The sequence below is a fragment of the Epargyreus clarus genome, unplaced genomic scaffold (genome assembly GCF_041222505.1).
Source record: "Epargyreus clarus isolate Ecla_fem2 unplaced genomic scaffold, WU_Ecla_fem_2.2 ptg000007l, whole genome shotgun sequence".
Classification (NCBI taxonomy): domain Eukaryota; kingdom Metazoa; phylum Arthropoda; class Insecta; order Lepidoptera; family Hesperiidae; genus Epargyreus; species Epargyreus clarus.
Genome location: NW_027332215.1, coordinates 11,399,261 through 11,426,074, shown reverse-complemented (window position 1 = coordinate 11,426,074; position 26,814 = coordinate 11,399,261). Strand labels below are relative to the sequence as shown.

Sequence of the window (26,814 nt, the reverse complement as noted above, 5' to 3'; positions counted from 1 at the left end):
AAAATTGTCTTGATCTCAGTACATTCTATTGGGACAGTATTATATTAAATTAATGCAATTTCTATTAAAGACCATTAGACCAAAAAGCCTTTTCTGAAACCAGAAAATCATTAAATACTATACGATCTTTTAGCAATTAGATTAAACTTATATATTATATAATATGCACCACGAAGTAACACGTTTATTAGTATAGTATAAGAGTTTGCCAATTCATTAAGAATAAATAGGCCCCAAAAAGGAAGTGTAAACAATATCTGAAAATATTAAAAGTAACCAACCAGGGTTGATAAGGGCGTTAGTTTATAATATAAAAGATTATGTAGGTATTTTATAATTGAGCCTGCCAAACCATCATCAAACCACGCCACCAGTATATCAAACACAATTGCTATACCTAAGACTAGGTAAATATGATATTATTTGTGAAATGGTTTTGGTGTTCTTAGTAATTGGGAGCTTACTTTTTACTTGGTATGTGGGTAATTAAAATAAATGAAATGTTTCTTGGATTATTAAAATTTAATTAAACTAAAAGAAAGATAATTCGAAAGCCTTAATATTTGAACCATAATATAATAGATAATGTAAAGTTCACACTAGGCAAGTGTTGTATCTTTTAACAAAAATACAATAAGTTATAAACAAGTAACTTAAGTGTTATTGGTCAAGTTGGAAACATATACATACGACATAGTATTACGCAAATAACAGACTTTATAAGTTAGAAGGTTTATTAAACGCAAAGTAAGTTTCGAAAATGTTTCTTACTAATATTAGGTACATTATTTTAGGAAATTACCGCAATTAAGTACATTACCGTTACAATTTCGCATTTGTTATCATTTGATTAATTAACTCGATTATAGTCCGGGTAGGGCGACCAGTCATTCCACGGTTTAGGTATGCAAAGTCACGCCCTTTAGTGTAAGCGATATTGTACGTGTCTAAATGAATCCACTTACTATCACATATGAATTGCTTGAGAAATGCAGCACAATTTGGAGAGTCTCCGTACTGGGTGCGCGCTGTGTTCGCTATATCAGCTCTGTCAGTGTTTTTAATACGTTCTTCATAAAATTTCCAGAGTGGCATCCGCCAGATTCTGTCGCCTGTTTGACTACTCGCTGATTCGAGGTAACAGAATAGTTCTTCGGAGTTTGTATAACAACCGCACGCCGATCCGCCTAAAGTATGTATCAGCTCTTTTGACATTGTTCCTACGTCCAAAATAAATTGGGGCCAATAGTTTCTTGCATACACTAGGCTATCTGCTATTAGCAGGCGACCTTCGCGGGATGGTAGCCTAACGTGAATTGATTTTCCGTTAACACTATAAACTACATCACCAAACTTTGGACTTTTCCCGCTTGGCATCAGTTCACAAAGGGGTAATATACCTCGAATGTTAATTGGCAGTTTAAGTATCGCGGCAGCTCTCGTCACTGCCAAAACGCATGCAGCACCAGCCATATCGCCTTTCATAAATTTTAAGTCTTTCAAGGGTTTTAAATCTAGACTGCCACTGTCAAAAGTAACACCTTTACCAATTAGAACTATTGGCCGCGATTCTTCATTTGCACCGTAGTAACTTATTTCGACGTAGAGAGGTGGTTGGACCGAAGATTTACCGATTGCTACAAATCCACCCATTTCATGACTGGCTGCCCAACCTTGCGTCTTAACTTCTACGTTTATGTCTAATTCGCAAAGCAGTTCTACTGCGATTTTTGCAAATTTTGTCGGATTTAAGAAATTGGCTGGTATCTCTTGCAAGTACCGTGCCAAATTCTGGGATTCAGCTTTTAATCGTCCGATTCTCCAACTGTCAAAATCACAGTCATCGTAGAGAGCGATATTTGATTGAGGAATTATTTTCTTACTAAAATGTTTGTATTCCTGGAAAGTCCATGAGGCTAATTCTGCTCCCTCTGCTGCAGCTTCTGAATTACCAAAAGATTCCACATGAATAATCGTAGGTTTAAATTTTTGAAGAGCTTTTGTGCCAGTTCCTGCTGCTATTCGTATTGCTTCTTTACTTTCATCTAATTGTTCCTCGTTATTAAAAGCAAAACATTCAGTTCCGAGACCTGCAACTGCGACGTACCCATAGAAGTGGTCCAGGTCATAAAATATTCTGTATTCGCCCAGTTTCGGAATAGGCGTTAATTTTAATTGTCTCCAAAGCTTTCCACCGCATTGCTCATCATATTTTTGGGCACTGGCAGTGAGTATGGCCGGTTCACCCTTGACGTTTTCATTGTAATATACTCCAAGAACGAGGCCCTTATCCTTGATGGTGCACTCTTTGGGGTCATTGACCTTCCGGGGAGATACAAGTGGCGTGCAATCTGAACGTGGTAAACGAAATTGCGATATAAATCTCATACATTGTTTACCATATCTAAAGTCGATCATGTTGAATTAACACTTTAAATTTCATAAAAATATTTGTTTCAAATATGATAACTTAAACAGGCATTGCCTACTAGTCTGAAAATTCTAAACATTTGTAGTGAATTCCATAAATAATTAAACACAAAGTTTTTATTATATTAAAGAATTGAATCACAATATCACACACAACATACAATATTCACAAAACAGGCAGTTCCGCACAATATGTCTTTTAAACGTGGTCAAGAAGTCTTTTTCTTGAGCCAACTGGGGGTGTGGCGCGTTATCCATTCGGGAATATTTAAGAAGAGGGTTTCTTGTAGTTGCCTATAAATAATAAGAATCAAGAATGGGATAGCTAATCGCTCGTCCTTGAAAAAGTAAACCCAGAAAGCTAATAGTAACAAACACAGGTCAACAGTGTAGTCAATCGCTGATCTCACGTTCATTTTAGCCCTTTGTTCAAGTTTTTGATAGTCTATTGGGATAACAATTGTAGCTCTCTCGGCTTTCCTCAAGACGATTTGAGTTTCTTGAGGATTCTTATCGCTGGCTTTGCTGGGTGTCACTGGCTTATTAATTTTTTCTGGTGGTTTATTAACAGGGGTATTTACGACCTCTTCCAGTTTTACTTTGGCAACGTTTGGTTTGGTTTGTTTATCAGGCACAGATTTTTTTGGTTTAGGTTTAGCAGCAGTGACATTGTTTTCTGGTTTCTTAACGACTGTTTTCTTTGTTTTTACAGTTTTCTTTTCTTCCGTATTTTTAATTGTCTTGTTTAACTGCTGCTTTTCGGCAACATTTTTTAAATCCTCTGTATTTAGATACAGAGGTACAGACGGTTTCTTGTGACTTCCATATTCTTTAACTATATTGCCATAATAGTCAATAATTGTTTTACCTTCGTCTCCAAGTTTATCTTCTGTATTTTCTATTTTATTAACAGGTTTGTTATCTACTTTCTGTACTTTGTGTGGAACCTTTTCAGAATCTTTTTTGTTAAGTATTTTTGGGAATGGGAAAGATTTTTGAACGGGCATTTTTGTAATTTTCTTAAATATCGTCATTTTATCTTCTTTCTTTTTCTCACCATTTTTATCTCCATTCTTTAACGACATTGTCTCAGTCTTCACTTCTGTATTCTGTTCACTTTGTTCCCGCCGTTTTAGAATTGGTTTCGGCACAAAGTTGGGATCAGGCAATCGCAGAGGTTTAAGTGGCTCTCTCTCTATATCTTCTTCCTCTTCTTGTTCTTCAATTGATTCTTTAAGAGACAACGATAAGGTAGTTTTATCTCTTGGGTTGTATGTATCCTCTTCATTGGAGTACTGGCTTGCTCTATCCACATCGCCATTTAAGCTTCCTTCATCTGAGTATTCTCCATCCGTCGACACAGTACTAGCTGTGTAATCTTCATCAAACGACATGTGTTGCCATTTACCTTCAGAGTTATCGGAATCTTGACGAACTTGTTGTGGCCTGGACTTATCTTTATCTTCAACAGAATCAGTCTTAACTAGTGTTTCGGCAGGTTTAGAGACGATCTCGTTAGATTCGTTCGGTTTCTGCTTTTCGTGACTGTCTCGTATGTTATGATTGATATTGTTGTACGGAATGTGATTTTGTTCAGGCTTAACGGGTTCCTCTTTTTTATGTTTTGACTGTTCTTCTTTCATGGCTACTGCTTTGTAGAAACGAGCCATAGCTTGCTCGTGGAGTAACTCCGTAGAGCTGACAGCATTGCGGAGTGCTTTAAACGGCATTACGCAGCGAGAACTAAGTTCTGGAGCTGATAGGGAAATAGGAGGCGGTGACAGTGCATCTTCCAAGTCCAGTTGAAATGATTTTCGTTTTTCTGAAACATGAAATTACATTTCATTACATCATGCGGTACTTGGAATGTAAACATATCGCATTGTATAGTTATTCGCTTATGCTCAAATTTGACATAAATAAAGACATAGTTGTAAATAATAAAGAACCTCTAATAGTAAAATAACTCTTAATGTTTAAAGCAACACAATTATTTTGAGAGAAATAGCATTGAAGTGAATATTTGTTGAGCTGTGCATTCTCTAAAAATAACACGATCGCTAATGCTTTCTACTCAATTCGCTTTAGCTTTTAATTGATTTTTATAGCTTGTTGTGATTGGTTAGCGCTTCAGTTAGCGTGCGCGTAAAATCGTATGGAACCGCAGCGCGTATTTATAGGCCAAATATGCGTCCACGAAACGTTTCGCCTCAGAACTAACGAGTTTACAAAATCTCGGCTAAAATTCAAATCAAATACATGGGGCCAATGTTCTTGTTGGTGCAAATGTTACAATAGTAAAGCATTATAATTTAGAAAAAGCATACGCTATCAAAATCACAATACCAATAAAAATTGGTCATATTCAAAATATCAGTTTTAAAAGAAAAATGAGTAAGTGCTACCCGCCTATCAACAGATAGCCGTTCCCATCATGTTATAGATTAAACATATTCTCGTTATTAAAAATAATATAATGCCAATTTCTTATTTTAATTTTCATTTTACAAATAATATTCGCTTATCTAGATTTGGTTCAATGAGTAAAAATATATTTTATTATTTTTAAAACTATTTATAGTATAATAAATAAAAAACAATTGTCATACTCACCAGCTTTTTCGGCTGACTTTGCGCTGTCAGGATACAGGACTATCATGATCTCGCTGCTGCCGGAATGATCGCGGGTGGGCGAGGCGCGCACCGCTTTTTGCTGGACTGCCCTTAGTTTAGGTTTAGGGGGCTCCAAGGTTGGTTCAGGTTCGGGCTCTGGTGGCTCCGGTGTAGTGGAGGTTACTGTTGAGGAACCAAACATGCGCTTGCGTCGCGGAGCCGGTGACACTGTTAACAGTGGGCTGTCCTCTTTCTTCAATACTTCGTTGATAATGCGTGATTCGACTTCCAAAAATTCCATATCAACGCTTCGCCCTGGTATCTTGACAGGTGCCGATTCAACACTGGGGGCGCTCATACCATATGGGCTCTCAGCTTTTACACGAAATCTGTATTCGCTCCCTTCTATTAAATCGAAAAGAGTAACGTTCGTCTTACGACTTGTTGTCGCTTTTAACCAGACATTCCACCCACTGCGGTAGTATTCAATTACATAGTTACCTATTCGGCAGCCTCCATCGTCTTCGGGTGGTTCCCAGTCTAACGTGACAGATTTGTCTACTTGACGCGTTACCGAGACGCGTCTCGGCGGGTCTGGTGGAGCAGTAATAGTAACCAGGAAAGCAGCCGTATCTTCCCCGATATTATTTTTCGCGTGTACCTGGTATTCGCCACGGTCGCTTCTCCTTGCAGACTGAATTTTCAATATTGAAAATTTGGGAGTATTCGTAATTTCCACGCGGCTGTCTCCTTCGATCGGTTGGCCATCGTGACGCCATTCTATGGTCGGCGTTGGCTTGCCCACTATAGTTGTTTTGAGAAATACTGTTTCATTTATTTCATATAATAATCCATCTTCGTATTGCCGTGGATATCGCAGTTTTGGGGCGGCTTCCAAGGATAATCGTGCTTTGGTGACTGCATGACCAGCACGGTTTGTAGCCGTACATTTGATTTCGCCTTCATCACTCGATAAGGTTTGATGAAAAATTAGAACACTCGATGATTCGTTTGTTGTGATAGCTGTCCTTCGACTACTGAAAATTTCATAGTCATCCTTAAACCAAGCTATCGTCGGTGTCGGTGAACCCGAAAAGCTTACTCGAAATTCAGTTTTGTCATTTTCTAGTACGGTTACGTCTTCTAAATGTTGCAGGAATATAGGTGGATCTTGCAAACCCCGTTCGGAACTTACGGTGAGTACGTCGGAAAGTTCACTGAATTCAGAGCGACCGACGACGTTTAGTGCAGCCACTCGAAACTGGTAGCGATGCGGAGGCTCCAGACCGGAGAGCACTAGCTCCGGTCGCAATACTACTGGGGGTGCGGTACGAATCCAATCCGGGGACCCGAGTCTGTTGCACTCAACCTGATAGCCTTTCAAAGGTGCGCCACCGTCGTGTGCTGGTGGTGCCCATTTTAATGTTATCGCATTCGGTTCATCCTCTGAAAGTATCGGAATTATGTCCGGTTTGCCCGGTACCGCTGGCCGCCCTGGAATGAGAAAACATGTAAATGAGTTGGATGCGAAAATGATATATTCCTGGGCGAGGGTCACCGTTAATTGTTTTCGGTTCAATAAATGCTGCGTTCCATCACTAAAGAGCGATTTGGCATTATACTGCCTACAAAATTAGACGCGTGATAATCGTTACATGAACGCAGACCGTCACGATTTGTTTTGTTGTGCCACGCTACGCGAATCGCAGCGAGCGGTCTTTTTAAAAATAGCTATATAGACTGGGGTTTACGACTGCGTCTAGTGGACACGTGCAGGGCGCGGGTCGGCGGCGGCGCTCGGATGGGATGGCGGCTGGAGTGGATATTCACCTGCTGACTTCCAGTGTACGTTCTTCCTGGGTTTGAGGACATTGTGTGAGGCGGAGTGCTGGTTGCCCATGGCGGCGGCGGCGCGCGCCGACACACTGAGCGCGGCGCCCGCGCGCCCCCGCCCCCGCCGCGCCCCGCCGGCCCGCGCGCTGGGAATAACTCGCCGTTGCCGTACGCCCGGATGCGATCTTGATCTGTTTTATGGATGGGTTTTCATTAATGATCTATAAAAGGTTAAGACCTTTGGCGCATTGATCAATATGCCCGTCAGTCAATGTATAAGCGCGGCGTTGCCAAATATATCTTTAGGTACTTACGGTTCCCTGTGCTATATGTGTTGTTTTAGATATACTTCAATAAACAAATCAATCAAATAATGTAGATAACTTCACTATTTACGTCATTTTAATTTTTGCCCGAAATTTATCGAGTCGGCGCCATCTCGTGAGAAATGCTGTAAGCATGAACTGTCTGAATTTAAATTGAAGGTGCGGGCAAAGTTACGCGACCAAACGAAGCGGGAGCGCCCGGAAAGTGAAACCGACCGTACGCACTAATTGATGCTAGCACATCACACGAGCTTCATTTGGCACTGAATTTGCTATTTTTGCATTGTTAGATTACCTATTGCCATATATATGACGTGTTACACCAACAAGGTCGATGCAGACACGGGGATGTGGTGTATGTGGTGTAACACATAGTGTATTTTGAAGATAATTGTAGTTACAAAGTTTACAACTTAATTGCACCACCTAATAATAGACTAATTATTCAAATCCCTTGTACTGAACTGATTTAGAAATGTATATTAAAGAACTTATTACTTACTTATTTACTTCATTTGATTAGTTAGCTTTGTTTTTTTTTGTTTACGAGGGGGAAACCTTCAAAAGGTACCCTATGCCGTGGGAGTGACACGGGGTTATGAGGGATTCTTACTGCACTAAAACCCTCCCAGGTGGCCATCCTCGGCGCTGCGTTGAAGACTCCGGGATCTCCAGGGAACGCAACCGGAGTCCTCTAAGCGCGATTGCCTCATCGGGCTCCTCCCAGGTGAGCATAAGCTCGCCACATCCTCTGGTGTGTACAACGGCATGCGGCCACACATCCCGCCGTCCTTCCCGGGGTCGCTGGCCGGGCGGTTCGAGCTCCCAATCTTGCCGCCCACTACCCCGGAAGCCCCTTTTAGTCGCCTCTTACGACAGGCACGGGATAGCGTAGCCCTATTCTGGTCCCGGACATGAATAGGTAGCTACTAAAAATTAAAGATGTAAATGCTAGGTACTGGTATATAAGGACATAACAAGGTAATTATGTTGTCTTCAACTATTATTGCACACCAGTCAATATTAAAGGATCTCTTAAGTGAGAAGGGTTAAGAATAGGTGTCGTAGCAGACCTGTTCATATGCAGATTAAAAGACTTTACAGCTTGACACGCATTTAAGAACATGTTTGTTTTCTTCAACAACTTTCCGGTACATAGATTTCCTTACAATGTTTTACTTCACCATTAATTATTGTCCACTGAAATGTTACTTTTTGGAGTCCTTCGCGTGCAAAAGTCAGAGGATAATTTTACTTTTTGGATGTCAAGTAGGGAGTGTGTACTAAGCTAAATCACGTCAAGATGATGTTGAGAAATTGATGCCACCAGAGCTCGAAGGCAACAATTAAGTAAGGTGGCAGAATTCTTTGTGCTTCGACACCGTTATACATATTTTCACGTAACAAAAATAGTGGTAAATGCTGCAGTGTTCCGGGTTGAAGGGTATGGTCACTGTGGTAAGTTTGTAAAGGAGATATAGTCCGCGCCAAACTGCTAGTCCACTCTGAAGTTGTTGCGAGCAGGTGTAGTCATACAATTTGCTATAGCGACGCGTTTTATTTCTATATCCAAAACGGACTAGCAGTTTTACGCGGTCTATACATATCTGAAGCGTTCCAACTTAGTCATCAGGGATAACAATGTGGTCGACCCAGGTAGGACTTTAATCTTATCTGGGGCATATTATAAATGGCAGTAGCCACATACTTTGGGGTGGACAGCAAGCTCGTTTGCTGTTTATGTTATAAAAATAAATCTATATATTATTGTAGAATTAAAGGATACCATGTTGAAGACAAACTAATATAAAGCGCACCAACGTGTTGTTTATATGGTTATGGGGTATAACCAGTGATTATTTATCAGTAAAATTTATGCCATGATTGATTATAAATTATAATTTCTAGAGACCTGTAGTGTAAGTCGCAATAAGTCTATTATTAAGTTTAAAAGTATGGTTATTAACCGCTCCCGCTCCGCTTTAGCGTTCGCGTGGGTGTGCACGGTGCTTTATTTTTGTAATTCGGAGCATCAGCTGCTTGATTTCGACAAAAGATGGCAGTCCAATACACAATGTTGATGAATATTAAGTTCCTAGTTTTGTAGTTCGAAAGTAAACCAATATAAGTAGTGAGTATACAAATATTGTTTTATTGATTCATATATTCTGAAAGGATGTTCCTATACATATGCCGTATTTTTATTTTAATAAAATAAAATATAATAAAATATTAAAATCGGTAATGTATTAATTATTTTTGTTGCGATCATAGATTAGTAAAGATACTTCGCCGCCTGGAAATTGAATGAAGCCACAAACGGCTTATTAGTAAGTTCTTATTTTGAATTGTTTACAAATAAAAACATTTTTAGAGAAAATTTACGAATGAATAACTAATACTGCGTAATTTACATAATAGATAAATAATTATTTCAAATATTTTAGGGACATTTTAGCACGGAGACGTGGCAAAACTTTTTTACGCAGCTATTTCAATTCTCAAAACTAGGTACATTTTCTTGTTAGGACTGAGTAATCTTTACTAATCTATGGTTGCGATCGTAATAATATTATTTTATATGGAGATTTGTACATATTCAAAAATTTTGATACAAGTGGTGCCCTCTACCTGCACATTGAGAAAGTAGAGGGATTGTCACACACCGCCAAAATAACGAGGTTTACGGGTACGTCGGGACTTGTCTGTAAATACGACTGATGTTGTAATGCTTTAATTGCTGTTCGATAGATGGAGACACAGAAAACAAACGAGATGAGCTTCTTGGGGGTCCGCCCTTGATGTTTGACCTTCCCTATGCCTCAAAATACGAAACGATAAAGTATCTACAATATTTTAACCAGTCTATATTTACCGGTTAACGTTAATTATTTATTTGGTTTAACTATTCTTAGCAGTAATTTATTATGTTAATAATATAATAAGTTCGTCTATATGCTACAAGCTATGTGCTATAAAATGTTAATTATATTTTTGGTTATTGCAGCCGCGATAGTGCATTCAAAAAACTAATTTATTCGTAATAATTTTGTATCAATTATATATTTAGATGTATACGCATTATGCTTCATATAAATGATATCTGAATATTATGTATTTAAAATATAAATCATAACATATGGGTCAGGGTGGTGGAAACCATATTCCTACAGTTCTGGAGTGGTGCCACCGCAACACGATCAGGTATTTTAATTACATAACCGACAACAATTCGATGATTAACTCTGTCATCGGGGATGAGAAGTGGCTACATAACACTCTGATTCACTCAACCTAGATCTGTTTGCTTTGTATATTATAATGAATTTAACTACGTACGTATTCTTACGCCGATTCATTACATATAGTATGTTGAAGTATGACTTACATGTCTTAAAAAATATTTTAAGAGGTGGGTGGTCGACTGGTCATAAACAATTTTTCAGTGGGCTCGCGTCTTTGACGAGCATTTCACACAAATAAATATGTCAGTGTAACTAGTGCGCAAGAATCGTTGACAAACAAGTTGCCTAGTTTTTTAATTGGAATAAACTGTACAGTAACATTAAAATGTTTTTTTGTTATATACGGAATTAGATGAAGGTTTTTAATGTAACATGCAGATGTATTATGGAAACTATACTTCATAATATGGGCTGTGTTGTCAATAATACCTATATCTGTAATTTGTCCCCACAAAAAGCCCATTATACGAGTAGCTACCTAATTAATCTGAAGAAATCTGTGATTTTTTCTAGACATTATATCTTTGGTTGTTTATGTATGTACAACATTAAAATAAGTGCGATAGTAGAGATGAAAGAACAAAAACAATGTAATCAATATCTTGTTTCCATAAATAGCTAGAGAAAAGTATTCGAAATCCAAGTTAAAACAGGATCGATCTGTTTTACGTAATAAATTAGCGCAGAGAAAATATACATGGTCCATCTGTTGGTCGTTATGAAATGCTGAAAGAGAGCTGATGTCATTGTTAGGCGAATCGGATTTGTGTTTTTCTTCTAAGTATAATTAAACTTGCATATTTTGAAAATACAAATTAGTATTTTATGTGAAGATTAGAACCTCAGGGAGATTAGAAGCATCACCGGGATCTAAATCTGCCTCTATTACCAGTGTTAAGTGCTGGTCTGGTTTGAAGGGTGTGGTAAGAGAGACATAGTTTCTGAGGGATTCCAGTTTACGTCTCAGGGGTAGCGCCGTCCGTCGGGACTGCGGACGAATGCTATGAGAAGAACTCATGCAGGGCATGCATCTAACAGCGGCGCATCTGTGGTTCCCTGGGGTAGCGGAGGTCGGGACATTCCGAGTTCAGGAAGGACTCTAATCTTATCAGGGGTTGTTTATTGATGTCCTTGGGCGGCAGTAACAACTTACCATCAGGTGGACTACATATGCGTCTGTTACTCCTATCTTATAAAAATGTGACTAAGATACATTCTAACAGATGGTCTTGACAATACGTGGACAAAGACCAACGGTAGCAATTCCTAACGGGTACCAATTGAAAAAACTCACCGCGTTCAATTATTATTATGCTTTTCCCCATTTTATAAAGGCTTGTTTTTGCTGTGTAGGTAATAATGGTACACGTTATGAAGATAAGCTTACGAACATCTATGCAGTGAATGTGAAAAAGAACAACAAAATAGTAAATTATAAATATTTAAAAGATGGTTGTATCCCGATTTCATTTAGGTAGAAGACGTCCCATATCACACTGCCTTAAATCGTCCTCAATAAATGCCTCCATAAAATAAAAATATTTTTATGGTACTTGCAAAGATTAGTGCGTTCAAAGAAACAAATTCTTCAGCTTTATAATAGTTTATTTATATATAGGCATTTCGTAAAACAAGTAAATACGTCAATTTATATAAAGAGAGCGCGTGTCTTCTGCTAGTGTACCGTACATTTTGTAGAGACATTTGAAGGTGGTAGAACCCTTTGTGGTTAACTCCGGCGGCACCACCGCCACACCTATTTCTGCCTAATTGCAGCAGTGTTGGGCGCTGCTGTGTTACGGTTTGAATGGTTTGTAAGGGAGACAGACTTTTCCGAGGCGTTTAAGCTTAGTCCACAGGGGTAGCGGCGCATCTGTGGCCAACCTCAGGTAGGAATATCTAATCCTATCTGGGGTTGATCACAGATGTCCATGGGCGGCAGTAGCCACTTGCTATCAGGTGGACTGTATGGTCGTCTGCAACTCCTATATTATAAAAAAAGACAAAGTGGTATCGAAATATGGTAGAGTCAGTATGGTTCGACGCACTCTATTGCTAGAGATAAACAGTTTAGGTGGAAGCGTGTGGATGCCGGCTTACATATGTGGCTAGTATCTTAGTCCTCAGGAGTGGTTATGGAATTTGTGATCGCCTTCTGGTACTATCTGTTCTATATGGAGCAGGTTACAAACGTCAAAGGGACAAACTTTTATTCGATTATCTTATATATAAAATTCTTGTGTCATTATGTTAGTTACCGTACTCCTCCGAAACGGCTTTACCGAGTTTCACCAAATTTTATATGCATATTCAGTAGGTCTGAGAATCGGCTACTATCTATTTTTCATACCCGTAAGTGATAAGGGTTGTTCACCCTTAACATTTTTATAATTATATGGCATCGCAACGTTTGCCTGGTCAGCTAGTTTTCATATAAAATCTGATGACAGCACTTAAATTGAATTAATGTGGACTATCTGAAAAACATATAGCCGTCCGAGATTCAAGACAAGCATTTCTTGTCATGTTCGCAAACGGATACGCAAAATTCCAGTACGAATTTTGGAACGTATTTGAATAGGCATTTCTTCGAAATCTTCTTAAAAATGTATCTTTTGGAGAGGATGTGTGAGCGGCGCGCGTTTCGACCTATATCCACCTGGAGAGGAGCCAACGCGGGCAGAAATATACGGAGAGCTCCACGTCAAGGTGACATTGTATCCCTCGCACCACGGCTAAATCAATAAACTGATTCAAATATTTTAATACCATCTGAATAACGAACGTAGTCATGGCTACAACATTGTATGGCTTCTAGAATAAACACCGTTTTAGAGTTTTACTCATAATGTACGACTTTGGGTGTTACGGACATACCAACTTCTAGATTTTTTGTTTCCGGGTACGATTTGTTTAAATATATCTTTCCTTTTAAAGAAAGGGTCGACTTATGTGAGATTTTTACTCATTAAAAACCCCTTTGATGAAGATGTTTCTTTTGCGTATTTTTTTTTTATAATATAGGAGTAGCAGACGAGCATGCAGTCCACCTGATGGTAAGTGGCTACTGCCGCCCATGGACATCTGTAATCAACCCCAGATAGGATTCGATATTTCTACCTGAGGTCGGCCACAGACGCGCTGCTACCCCTGAGGACTAATCTGGAACGCCTCGAAAAGTCTGTCTCCCTTACTTCAACTTCCTTTCAAACCGGAACACAGCAGCGCTTAACACTGCTGTTATTAGGTAGAAATAGGTGTAACGGTGGTGCCGCTGGAGTCGAACGACAAAAGGTTCTACCACCTTCAATTGCATCGTAGACCCTTTCTAGGGTAACTTGCAGTCACAATATATTGTCGACTTCGTAGTCACACACGAGCGATCAGAGTTTCCCACTCGTGATCGCACGTGACTTGAAGAAGAGAATCCTTCTAGAAGGACCTGCTTGCTTACCTAAAATTGACAAGTTTCAACACCAACTCACCACTGCTACTTCTGTATCTGTTTCGTCATAGTAGTGTTACCACAGTTACATAGCAGGTTTAAAGAAGTAAAAGAAAAGATTAATATGAATTTAACGGAAATGCCTTGTCTCTCATTGAAAGTAAGAACACTGAAAATTACTAACTAACACTAGTTACAAAGGTCCATAACACTAGTTACTAATATCGATATACTTTTTAATTCTAAATATTTCCGGAGTAAAATAGCGCTACTGCATAAAGACTGCTTGTCTTTTGTATTCTTGTATAAGTAGGATATTTTTGCAAGTCGATTGCAGTGATTATGAAAATCTAGCTCAGAATTTCAAAGAGTGCCGTATGTCAAACATTGGCTACCTGCAATAATAACTTTAAATTTATGAGGATAATCCCGTAACATATATGAGTAATACTGGGATAGTAATTTATTTTGCATTTGATACCAATATCGGCATATGATATATCGGCAATATCGCTACTTTTCCAGTACCATTCCAGTATATAGGAATTGGCTAGATTGGTTTATACTTTACCTTCCTACCTTTTGAAGCCTGCGGTGGTCACTTCGGCACCATCGATACTTTTTTACTTTTTTTATAGATATTGGTACAGGTAGCTTATCGGCAAACGTTTTCAATAATTCGTCCCTAATGTTAATTTTAGTTGTGTGGAAAGTATGTACTAGACAATATAAGTAATCATGCGTAGACAGGGTTGCAGTTCGATATTTAAATGTTTATTCGTATTCCTAATAAGTGATAGCTATAGCAGTGATAGCCTAGTGGTTAAGAAACGCGGCCACTCGATCGAAGGGTCCGAGGTTCAAATCCCAGGCACGCACCTCTGATTTTCAAATTTATGTGCGTATTAGTAATTAATTATCACTTGCTTAGACGGTGAAGGAAAACAACCTGAGGAAACCTGCATACCTGAGGGAGTTATATAAAAAAAAATGTCAAAGGTATGTGATGTTCACCAATACGCACTTGGCCAGCGCGGTGGACTATGGCCTAATCCTTCTCATTATGAGAGGAGACCCGTGCCCAGCAGTGAGACAGTAATGGGTTGATGATGATGAATAAGTATAAGTGCGAATGTTTGCGAATTATGGATGTGTCCTACATGACGAAACATACATGTTGTGCAGTGGCCATCAAACCGGTCTACAAAGTTCCTTATTTCATTTTGAAGGTAGTTCTTCTGTAGATCGACTTCGGTGGCATAGCCGCCATACTTATTTCTGCCTCATAACAGCAGTGTTAAGCGATGCTATGTTCTGGTTTAAAGGGTGTGGTAAAAGAGACATAGTTTTCCAAGGCATTCCAGTTTAGCCCTCAGGGGAAGCGACGCATCTGTAGCCGACTTCAGGTAGATAATTTTTCTTATCTGTGATTGATCACACAAGTCCATGGGCAGTAGGAGCCGCTTGCCATCAGGTGATCTGCACGCTCGTTTGTTTTTTTTATATATTATAAAATAAACTGACCACATAGACATCTCTTGGAAGAGATGTCTGTGTGGTCAGTGGTTAGATCTACCTACCTACCTATACTTATTTATATATACAGACAGGGTCGTCATGGCACAACACCGATCAAAAGAAGTAAAATCGTTATCTACACTAATATTATAAAGAGGAAAACTTTGTTTGTTTCTTTGGTTGTAATGAATAGGCACAAAAACTACTGGACCGATTTTAAAAATTCTTTCACCATTCGAAAGCTACATTATCCACGAGTAACATAGGTTATATAATTTTATATGAAATATATTTCATAAATAGATTTTGAGGCGGTATAAAGTTTGCCGGGTCAGCTAGTTCCAAATAAATTAGCGTAACTACAAATTTCTAGATTTAACCTATTTGACAAGATTATGAATCAGTCTTGTGGATATTTAAATTTTTTTCAATGTGTTCTTCCAACCTTAAAGGTAGTAAATTAATCTACACTAATATTATGAAGAAGAAAACTTTGTTTGTTTACTACTGGACCAATTTTAAAAATTCTTTCAACATTCGAAAGCTACATTACCTACGAGTAACATAGGCTATAGTTTATATGAAATATATTTGATAAGTACATTTTGAGGCGGTACAAAATTTGCCGGGTCAGCTAGTTTTTAATATGCACTTACTCTCTCAACTCAAAAAACTTACTTTATACCTAATGGTATTTCATCTTATATCTACACTTCTACCACACATGTAAATTTTTGTGGTAGGTACTATATATAGGTACTGTTGTAACCTGGTTACGCGCTGTTACTTTTAAAAATCATAATTTTATGCGCAATACTTTACGAGTAAGATGCATAAATATATTAATATTCACTCTTAGAACTACTTTTGGCAAATTTCTACTGTAGCATTAGAAGAATCGCCTTCAATTTTTATGGCGTGAAAGTAGCGTCAAATAGTTCTTCAGTGAATAAATGTCTTTGTTTTTTCTTACATGATAAGATGAGAAGTAGAGGTAATAAAGTGTATAGCTCTCCTACGTCTATTCACATCTATGACCTCAGTCATATCGTCAGGTAGAGCTGATATTATTCACATTAATCAGAAAAAAAACAAGCAAATAAAAGCGCAAGTTAAGCTCGCGTGGAGAGACTTCCGTATGTTGCTTATCAACATCCTATAAGTTGTTTTTTTTATACGGAACACTACACAAATCGAAATTTGATAGGCATGCATTGGTAAAAGTTGACTGTCACTAACGGGCCTTAATAAGTCTGAAATAAATAACATTAAAAAGTTTATAGTACCTATATTAATAGTCAATTACAGAAGAAATCTGTCGGTACGAATGGATTTGTTTTATTTACCGTTATATTTCAGTGTCTGGGCTATCAGTATCTAATCGTAAATTTGTAATGTTCTGACCCTATTGTATTCCTTGGAGCCTGTCTACAAACTCAAATTAACCTTCAATCACGCGCTCGGTGACAAAACTTCAAAATTAAATCATAAATAATATAAGTAATATTTGGTCGTCCACATAATATTGTAATGGTACAGGTAAGACCATAGATTAGTAAAGATTGCTCACTCCTAACAAGAAAATGTACCCAGTTTTGAGAATTGAAATAGTTTCGTAAAAAAGTTTTGCCACGTCTCCGTGCTAAAATGTCCCTAAAATATTTGAAATAATTATTATAAATTATTTATTTATTATGTAAATTACGCAGTATTAATTATGTATTCGTAAAATTTCTCTAAAAATGTTTTTATTTATCAAGAATTCAAAAAAAGAACTTACTATAATAAGCCGTTTGTGGCTTCATTCAATTTCAAGGCGGCGAAGTATCTTTACTAATCTATGGGTAAGACATACATTTAAATTATTTAAATAATATACGCAGTTGCCCTAATTGCAGTTAAGATCAGAGTCTTCAGATATAATTTATTGTGTTGGATACGTAGCCAACTGTTTTGCAGCTCTATTTTCAGCTTATAATTAGATCGAGAATGAATGTTTTGTCAGTGGTTTCTCGTCACATCTGCCTTGCTGTGAATGAGATTTCACAATCCATACACAAGAGATAAAATACAAAGCTCTCGAATTTAAACGAAAACATGTCTTAAAATAATTTATTATATTACGACGTTCCCTCTGAGGCTGTTGCGTTCACACCGCAGATATGATTTTTTGTAGGTAATAAATATAGTTCAAAAACTAAAAAACACGCTTTTATAATAAAATCAACTAAAAAGTAGAAAATAATTTTCAATTTAGGAATCAATTAAGGAACAGTAAATAGTATAATTGTGAAAAAAACGTGGGGTGCTCCATTTATCAGTTTTCGAAAAGCGCTCCCCACTTTTTCCACAATTATACTATTCCAATTATTTAACAGATTCCAAAAACAACTAATACAAATATACATATTAAAACGGTTTGTATGTTTTGTGTTGTTAATAAATTTTAATACTTTTGTCTATGAGTTTGTGTCTGGTCTGCTATTCGCATTCCTACCCATTTCGTATCACCACCACTTTCCACATATGTTTGTAGATAGGAATGAACTTATGTTAAAATTTTAATAACTGTAGAATATTTGTAGGGTAATAAAGAACTCGCGAAAAAACATATTGACAAGTTTACCTAGGATACAAAAGGCAGTTTTGAAGACATGAGTTTTATAAAGATTTGTACTTTACTTCACTCTTTACCTATTAAAAGGTTAGTGGGTTTAGTCCGCGCAAAACTGCTAGTCCACTCTGAAGTTGTTGCGAGCAGGTGTAGTCATACAATGTGCTATGGCGACGCGATTGATTTATATAGGTATTCAGAGCAGACTAGCAGTTTTACGCGACCTATAACAATGTTAATGCTAAGTTATATTTTGATGTAAAACAAGCTTAAAACTAGCGGTACGCCAAAGTGTCGTTAACGTAGCCGAGGGATTTTAAAACATCAGTAGAAAACTATGTATTCGGAATTAAATTGTTTTAATGCGAGGAAACCAAAAACGTAAAATATTGGTTACAAGTTTAAAAAGATAAAATACTATAATATTAGAGAAGAAAGCGTTCTTCTCTAATATTATAGTATTTTACAACTTTCTTCGTAGATACAAACCTATCGAGGTCTCTACGAAGAAAGAACTTCGTAGATACGTAGGTACCTACTATTTACTAACTGAAATCAATGGTCGTTAATCTCTACGAAGTAGTTCATGTAGTTTCGAAAGCCGATTTAAGATCACACAAGATACCCGAATGTTGCTGGGTATTGGATATTTCTATAAATAGCACGTCAAGAATGTGACCTCATTTGCGCACAACTTGTTCGTGTACTTTTGGGACTTATTTCTCAACAGCCGTCTGCCACTTTAAACTGTTTTTTCACTCATTAACTCGAAAATAAAAACCTTTTCTGTCATTTACGTTTAAGGTTTTAAGCATTTAATAATACTGTGCAGTGTACATAGCTACTGTACCTACTCTACCTAGCCGTGAAAAATTAGAAATAAAAAAATAATTATAAGTAACTACTTATAAAGTAGGTACCATAAAACTTACTACGCATATAAACACAGGTTTTTTACGAGGAGAAAACCTTCAAAAGGTATGTCGTGTCCATACCCCATGCCGTGGGAGCGACACGAGGTTATGTGGGATTCTTACCGCACTAAAACCCCCCCGGTGGCCGTCTTCGGCGCTGGGTAGAGGACTCCGGGATCTCCAATAGAACGCAACCGGAGTCCTCTTAGCGCATTGCCCCGTCGGACTCCGCCCAGGTGAGCTTGACGCTCGCCACACCGTCTGGCGTGTTCAACGGTATGCGATCACACATACAACCGTCCTTCCCGGGGTCGCTGACGAGCGATTGCCACCCGCAACCCCGGAAGCCCCCTTTTTGTCGCCTCTCACGACAGGCAGGACATACCGTAGTCCTATTCTACTCCCGGAACTACAGGGACGAACGCAGTGTAACCTAGTGCATAGATTAGTAGCCTAGTGGCTGAAAGCTCCTCTCAATGGGGAGTTTCGTCCCGTTTCACCCTCGATTCTTCCATGTACGTTTAATAAATTACCTTTACATTTTGCTGTATCGGTGAAGGAAAATATGGTGAGGAAACCTACTCGAATTAAAATAAAAAAAAAACTAATAAAATAGTTGAAGTCGATGTCGGCGCGATGGATTATGAGTCTCACTCTTGAGAGGAGACCTGCGCTCAGCAGCAACAGTACGTACCTAATGACGACGACGATAACTTATTAATAAATATAATTAAACTAAATTAAACGGTTTTTGTATATAGACCTTATTAAAATAATGCTTCATACTAGACCACTGCATCAACATTCATAATGATAGACATAGCTTTTAAAGTATGGAGGGATCTATGTGTAGAGTAATTATTAATAATTAATTATTTTTATCCAATTATTCAATTCAGGATAGATGACGCTATTGCCTGAACTATGTAATTTTAGAGGACCGTCTTGAAGCTACGCAAAATTGTTTGAACAATTGCCAAGCGAAAGCGGCACTATTCCAATATTTGGCACGATTGTGATTTCAGATAAAAATGAAAATCCAAAGTCTGGACTATTGTTTTACACTAAATTCCCTAGTGCGTGTGGCAGGGGCACCTCCAGCGATCTTCGTGTACCTAGGTTGTAAAAACGACCAATAGAAACTAATTACTTCCTACCTTATTTCTTCTTATAGTGTAAAAATACTTTTACTTACATTTTATTGGCAATTAACATGAAATCCTAAAAAAATATAATTCTTAATATCCTAACTTTATTCAGTTAACGTAAAAGTAGCTGATAAAGCTAACAACAACTGGCTATAAACAATGGAACATAGGTGTTTATTAAAAAACCTACACACTCACAGATTAGATTGCTAGAACCCTTTGTGGTTGGACTCCGGCGGCACCACCGCCACACCTATTTCTACCTTATAACAGCAGTGTTAGGGGCTGCTGTGTTCTGGTTTGAAGGGTGTGGTAAGGGAGACAGACTTTTCCGAGGCGTTCCAGCTTAGTCCTCAGGGGTAGCGGCGTATCTTTGGCCGAACTCAAGTAGGAATATCTAATCCTATTTGGGTTTGACTACAGATGTCCATGGGCGGCAGTAGCCACTTACCAGGTGGACTGCATGCTCGTCTGCTACTCCTATACTATAAAAAAGAAGATAAATTTGTCTTTGGGAGGCCTCTGTCTAATCATCATAGAATAGACAGGGTTTTATAGTATTATTATTGCGTGAATTACTGTATAGTTATTAACTTCAGAATAACTGTTAAACATATATTTTTGAAATTATTTAAAAGGTTTGTATACGATTTGTTTCATCAACGCGTTATCTGGAAGGATTATGTTTTCAAAATTAATTGAACCGTGGTCACTGACACGCAATGAGGCCCGAATGCCTAAGCCCTGGGCAGCTTGCCACAAAAGTCTGAACCAAATGTTTACGTTAATTATTTATCGGCTGTTTTCTTCAATTTGACAGAATATATTTATCCTATTTAACCATACAGTAATACACATTATTGTTTTAACAAAATTTCCCGTGGACTTTGTTTAAGTACACTGACTTATTTTTCTGTAATAAATATCATTGAATTCTTACAAAAATATTGTGGTATATCTATTAGATAACACTATTCATGTGTATATTTAATAAGCAAATGGTATATAAAAATAAAACATATTATAATTGACAATAAAAAAATGTGTCTGATATAAAAGCGCAAATATTTAATACATCGGGCTTAAATTATTTTTTAACTTTTTAGTTCTTTTTTAGTAACAAGTAATAAAAGCTATTTTTAAAGGATTTTTTTCTTTTGATTTTATTAGTTTTGAGGTAAGGTACCCTAAAAATGTCAAATCGACGGGTCCTACGTAAACTGGTGCAAGTGCGTTTTCACAACTTTACAGTAGAGCAATTTGAATGTTCTAATGCGTGTAACTTTAACATTATTCACGTATAATGCAGTTTTTTTCAAAATGATTCAATTATACCATTTTAAAATATTAACTATGTACCTACGTTGAATAATGTTAACGTTCACGCATCAGAACATTCAAATCGATCTACTGTAAGGTTGTGAAAACGCACTTGCACCAGTTTACGTAGGACCCGTCGAAATGTCGATCTGTAGTAGGCAAAACGTATTCAACATTAACATTAATAAGACAGGAGAAATTGTAGATTTTTTATTTCGATTTTTGGGCAGATGGACAGATTGTTATTTATTACTTCCATTTTTCAACTTTAATCCCGCTTCATACTCACACTATCTGGATAGATTGACCTGTTATATATTCAAAACAACTTACTACCGGTACTAGTCGGTAGTAACGTGGTTGACACTTCATTTCCACGTCCAGCTTTTCCCTACGGTACTTGGATCCTGAATGCCGGTTTCGGACCTCGCACTTGTAACGTAATCCTTAATTAAAATAGACGGAATATTTTTATTTCGGTCCGAGCGCAGTTATATCTTGATCGTAAGGAATGTTTCACTGCCCTCGTAAATAAGGTCATTCGAACATTATTATTTCAGTGCGAGATGTAAACTCATGTGTTGGCGTCATATCCCACCATCAGTACGGTACGGTTTATTTTCTACTCAATATTTACCTACACTGGAAGAGATAAGTATTTGCAGTATCAACTTATATCATTATACTAATGTATAATTCTACTTCAGTTCATAATTCAAATTCAAAACGAAAAATTGTTGCCCTTTTTTCTAACTATGTATGAATAAAAATATATAGGGTTCGGTTAATATTCAACTCAAATAATATAATTGACGAAATTTGAAAATTTCTAGTAGGCAGAAATTGTCAAATTTAGCAAATGCAAAATATTGGATAGATTGATTATTAATAAAACCCTTTCTAAAATTATTTCAGTGGGGTGCAGTCTTTTTCGTTATTTGTGAATTGAAATAAAGTGATACCTATGATGTATAATGATGTAATTATGAACTATATCAAATCTGACTTTAACGATCACTAATGGTTAGTAGTAGCAATAATACATACATCATAATATCACTTTATTTGAACAAAAAACAAACTGCATTCAATTGAAACAATTTTAGAACGGGTGAAATACAAATTCATGGCGGTCAAATACAAATGACGAAATGTTGTGCAATACTAATGAGAAAATAAACAAGTTTTAATATAGCTACTGATTTCGATAGGCTACGACAATGTTACAGTTTTATTTCCAAATAGCGTCCCAGTTTGTTTATCATCATCAACCCATTACTGTCCCACTGCTGGGCACAGGTCTCCTCTCAGAATGAGAAGGATTAGGCCACAGCGTGGCCAAGTGCGTATTGGTAGACTTCACATACTTCTTTTTTAAATGCAGGTTTCCTCACGATGTTTTCTTTCACCGTTTAAGCAAGTGATAATTAACTTCTAATACGCCCATAACTTTAAAAAAAATCAGAGGTGCAAGCTCCGACTCCTCGATCACGAGGCCGAGGCAGTAGTTTATAGGTTAAAAGTTTGAAGAAGGGTTCTACTCCCTGTGGTTAGAGTTTACTACTACCGCCACACCTATATCTGTCTCATAACAGCGGTGTTAAGCGCTACCATGTTCTGGTTTGAAGGGTATGGCAAGAGAGACATACTTTTCCGAGCTATCCCAGCTTAATCTTCAGGGGAGGCGCATCTGCGGCCGTTCTCAGGTAGGAATGTAATATTATCTCTGGTTGATCACAGTCCATAAGCGGCAGTAGCCAACTACCATCAGGTGGACTGCATACTTTTAGTTGTGTTTGATTTGAAAACATCAAATCAAACACAATCAAATCAAACAAATTTCTCTAATAATCTGTGCCGAATTGTTGTTGATAAGGGATGTCCTTGTGAAGCACAACCTCATCGAAGCATCGCTCCGCATTTAAATTGTCTCGTTTCTGTACGGGTTCTTCCTCATGGATGTAGTAAAAGGCAACCAAGGAATTAATTTCAGAGAATTGGTAGTAGTATCTCATATCTAAGCTATTCCAAATATTCAATAGTTTCAACCGTCGTGCTTAGAGTTGAATTTAAAGTAGCGAGCTTTAAGGATTGCTGGATGAATCAGAAAGAAATCCACAGTACCTAGTAGCGATGAAGAATTTTGGTCTTCCACGCTTGTAGCCAGGTTTAAGTGTCAGTAAAGCACAAATGTCTCATTGTCGTATTCAGGTGCGTAAAAATTATCACCTAATGTAGCAGAACTACTGAAGCATTTATGATTAATCGATGATTTAATTGCCCTTATATCTTCTATATTATTGATAGGTAGACAGTAGGAATTGCATTATATAAATTATCTGTATCTATTTATTTTGTGTTTATTTTAGTACATAATTACAAGAATCCTAGCCTCTCAACAAAAATGACATAGGTTCTTATTGTAACAAGAATTATTTACTGTACCTAAATAATCATGTTTGTACTTGTAATTCTAATAAATACTTCTTTGTTCTCAAGAACGATGTTTTATGTTATGACTGTGGGTAACGTCGTAACGTTGCCTCGTAACACTACTAATTGTAGGTACCCGTAATTAGATCATACCTACTGGTACAGTTCAAACTATTTTAGTTACTTACCACAGTTGTAATAGAAGAAAACTAGATGCTTATTTAACCTAGTAATTAACATCAACCCACCACTGTCCCACTGCTGGGTCTCCGCTCAGAGTGAGAAGGAAAGGTGGTAGAACCCTTTGTGGGTCGACTCCTGCGGCACCACCGCCACGCCTATTTCTGCCTTATAACAGCAGTGTTAAGCGCTGCTGTGTTCCGTTTTGAAGAGTGTGGTAAGGGAGACATACTTTTCCGAGGCGTTCCAGCTTAGTCCTCAGGGCTAGCGGCGCACTGTGGCCGATCTCAGGTAGGAATATCTAATCCTATCTGGGTAGACATCAGGTAGACTGCATTCTCGTCTTCTACTCCTATATTATAAAAAAAAGATTAAACCACAGTCCACCGCGTTGACCTTTCTGTTGACTAATTTCGAGAAGGTAGGAGTAGAGGGTGACGCCTCGCAACTTATGTGTAATGTGTTTCATCAATGACTACACCACCATTCAGCATGTTTTAGGTATAAACACAATTGTATCACATTGTGTGCATAAAGTTATTCGGTTAACACTAATCTAAAATATGGATAATCCACATTAACTGATCTCATTAAATCTAAGACATTCTGTTTATACCTATAATGGTGAGTTTATGACTTTGATATTCTAACTCATGATAAACAAGGTCGGAACATAAATGTAAAGCTTTTGCAAATTGTGTAACTAAAAGTAAATGATTTTCATTTATCGCGGCGGCTGAGAGCTGCAGTAAACAGCGATAAAATAATTCGTCCAGAGATATAAAATGCAACGGTCGAGTTAACGGATGTTACACGAAGCTTGCCAGCTTTCAGCTTGTAGGTGGTCGATATTTTGGGCGAAAAACAGAAAAACAAGCGCGAGTCGCCCACGGCCGTGATCCGGCTAACTCACGACCAACGCTGACTACAACCTGTTGGTATTCAGTGAGTAACCACTTTGCGCAATACAGGTGATTTATTTTGAGAATAACATAATTTTCACCTTACATTTGTTTATTGAGAGGTTGGTTCGGGATTCATCTGCGCCGCGTCTTGTAAAAATTGGCACGTTTGACAAATGTGCCGAGCCGTTATTTACGACGGTAATGACTACCTGTCGTCTATTACCTGTCGTACTGTATACCTAGTATTCTATAACGTTTTAATTACCATCACAAGCATCTGCTGCAATAATTCGTATGTTTTAATAGTTGTCATAAATCGACTCGGTCCTATACCAACGATTTTTTTAATTATTTAGATATATTGTTTTGGGTTTGTCTATTTTCAATAGATATGACTCATGGAATTCAATATTTGAAATTTGTCAGCTACATTATGGAATCAAGTTATACATTTATGGGTCCATTTAAAAGAAGGGAATTATTACATTTTGTTATATGTTAGATGAAAGGGTTCGTTGTGATCATAGATTAGTAAAGATCTTCGAACTTCGCCGCCTTGAAAAACTTCGCCGTCTTGAAATTGAATGAAGCCACAAAAGGCTTATTAGTAGGTAAGTTCTGTTTATGAATTCTTGACAAATAAAAACATTTTTAGAGAAAATTTACGAATAAATAACGAATACTGCGTAATTTACATAATAAATAAATAATTATTTCAAATATTTTAGGGACATTTTAGCACGGAGACGTGGCAAACTATTTCAATTCTAAACTGGGTACATTTTCTTGTCAGGAGTGAGTAATCTTTAATAATCTATGGTTGTGATACTAAAACCTAAACTAAAATCTTAAGTATCTGCCCATTACCTACGCGAGCCCAACTCGCGTTTGTCAATTTTTTCAAGTATTAATCATGATGACACCAAATTTAAAATAACCTATGCATAATTGTCTTTGGCTTCAGTACAGGTATTTACAGAATAGTCATCATTTTTAAGCGGTTTATTTAGAAATCTGATAACTATTTAACTACAAATAATCTAGACTATGGGCAATCACTTTACACAGTTTCGTTTAGTTTTTTTAATGAAACTAATGATGAAATGAATGCTATCCCTCCTCGTTGTCAACCCATTGCTGTCCCGCTGCTGGGGACCGGTCTCATCTTCGAAAGAGACTAGTTTAGGTCATAACACGCTGGCCAAATAACAAGCATTCTTCACGAAGCTTTGATTTTTTTTTAAGAACACTCGAACATGTAGGCTTTCTGTGTGGGTATTACTTACGGTGACAGCAAGTGATGATTAGTTTCAAATATGCATATAATTTTCAGGTGATATCAAAGGCGTCTGGGATTCGAAGCTTGGATCCTCTTGGAAGCTGTCAGTATTTTCACACTTTATTTTATAAGTCAACTTAATTTGTTAAATAAATACAATTAACCTTTATTTTATTTTTCTAGTGGTTGTTTTTTATCGTGGGATTTATGTTCTTCTTTTGTTACTTTTTGTTTATATAATGTTATTAGGTATTTTGTGTACGTGGGATGTTATCAGAAATATGTCTTTTTATATTTTTTTTATTCATAATTATTACCAAACCGAATTGAACAGACTGCTTAAGGTACACTGTGTAGTTTAGATACTTTTTAAAATAATTGAGTTGAAGTTACTAATTTTAAAAATGATGAATACGATATTAATTATGTGCATTATGATATTACTCGACTTGTCAGCACGCAATGGAAAGCATATTAAATCTTATATATAAAATTCTCGTGTCACAATATTAGTTACTGTGCACCTCCGAAACGGCTTTACCGATTTTCACCAAATTCTATATGCATATTCAGTAGGGATGAGAATCGGCTACTATTTTTTTTAATACCTC

At 37.3% G+C, this 26,814-nt stretch overlaps 2 protein-coding genes across 2 annotated transcripts; both read right to left on the bottom strand.

Annotated features, from left to right (window-relative positions):
- Positions 1-716: 716 nt before the first annotated feature.
- On the bottom strand, positions 717-2,562 carry S-Lap (leucyl aminopeptidase-like protein). Its single transcript, XM_073074625.1, has one exon. It carries the CDS (start codon positions 2,416-2,418, stop codon positions 823-825), a length of 1,596 nt encoding a protein of 531 aa, XP_072930726.1. The 5' UTR covers positions 2,419-2,562; the 3' UTR covers positions 717-822.
- On the bottom strand, positions 2,530-7,027 carry MnM (myomesin and myosin binding protein). Its single transcript, XM_073074624.1, has 3 exons — positions 6,874-7,027; positions 5,044-6,537; positions 2,530-4,252 (listed from the first exon to the last, which is right to left on the bottom strand). The coding sequence occupies exons 1-3, from the start codon at positions 6,941-6,943 to the stop codon at positions 2,640-2,642; spliced, it is 3,177 nt and encodes a 1,058-aa protein (XP_072930725.1). The 5' UTR covers positions 6,944-7,027; the 3' UTR covers positions 2,530-2,639.
- Between the last annotated feature and the right edge of the window lie 19,787 nt (positions 7,028-26,814).

What these genes read in the sequence shown, in the direction of transcription:
- S-Lap (XM_073074625.1), bottom strand. Translation starts at nt 2,418, where the DNA reads ATGATCGACTTTAGATATGGTAAACAATGTATGAGATTTATATCGCAA.
- MnM (XM_073074624.1), bottom strand. Translation starts at nt 6,943, where the DNA reads ATGGGCAACCAGCACTCCGCCTCACACAATGTCCTCAAACCCAGGAAG. An exon ending in CGTACACTGGAAGTCAGCAG is followed by an intron (nt 6,538 to 6,873) that starts GTGAATATCCAC and finishes TTCTCATTCCAG; the next exon opens with GGCGGCCAGCGGTACCGGGC. An exon ending in AAAGTCAGCCGAAAAAGCTG is followed by an intron (nt 4,253 to 5,043) that starts GTGAGTATGACA and finishes TTCATGTTTCAG; the next exon opens with AAAAACGAAAATCATTTCAA.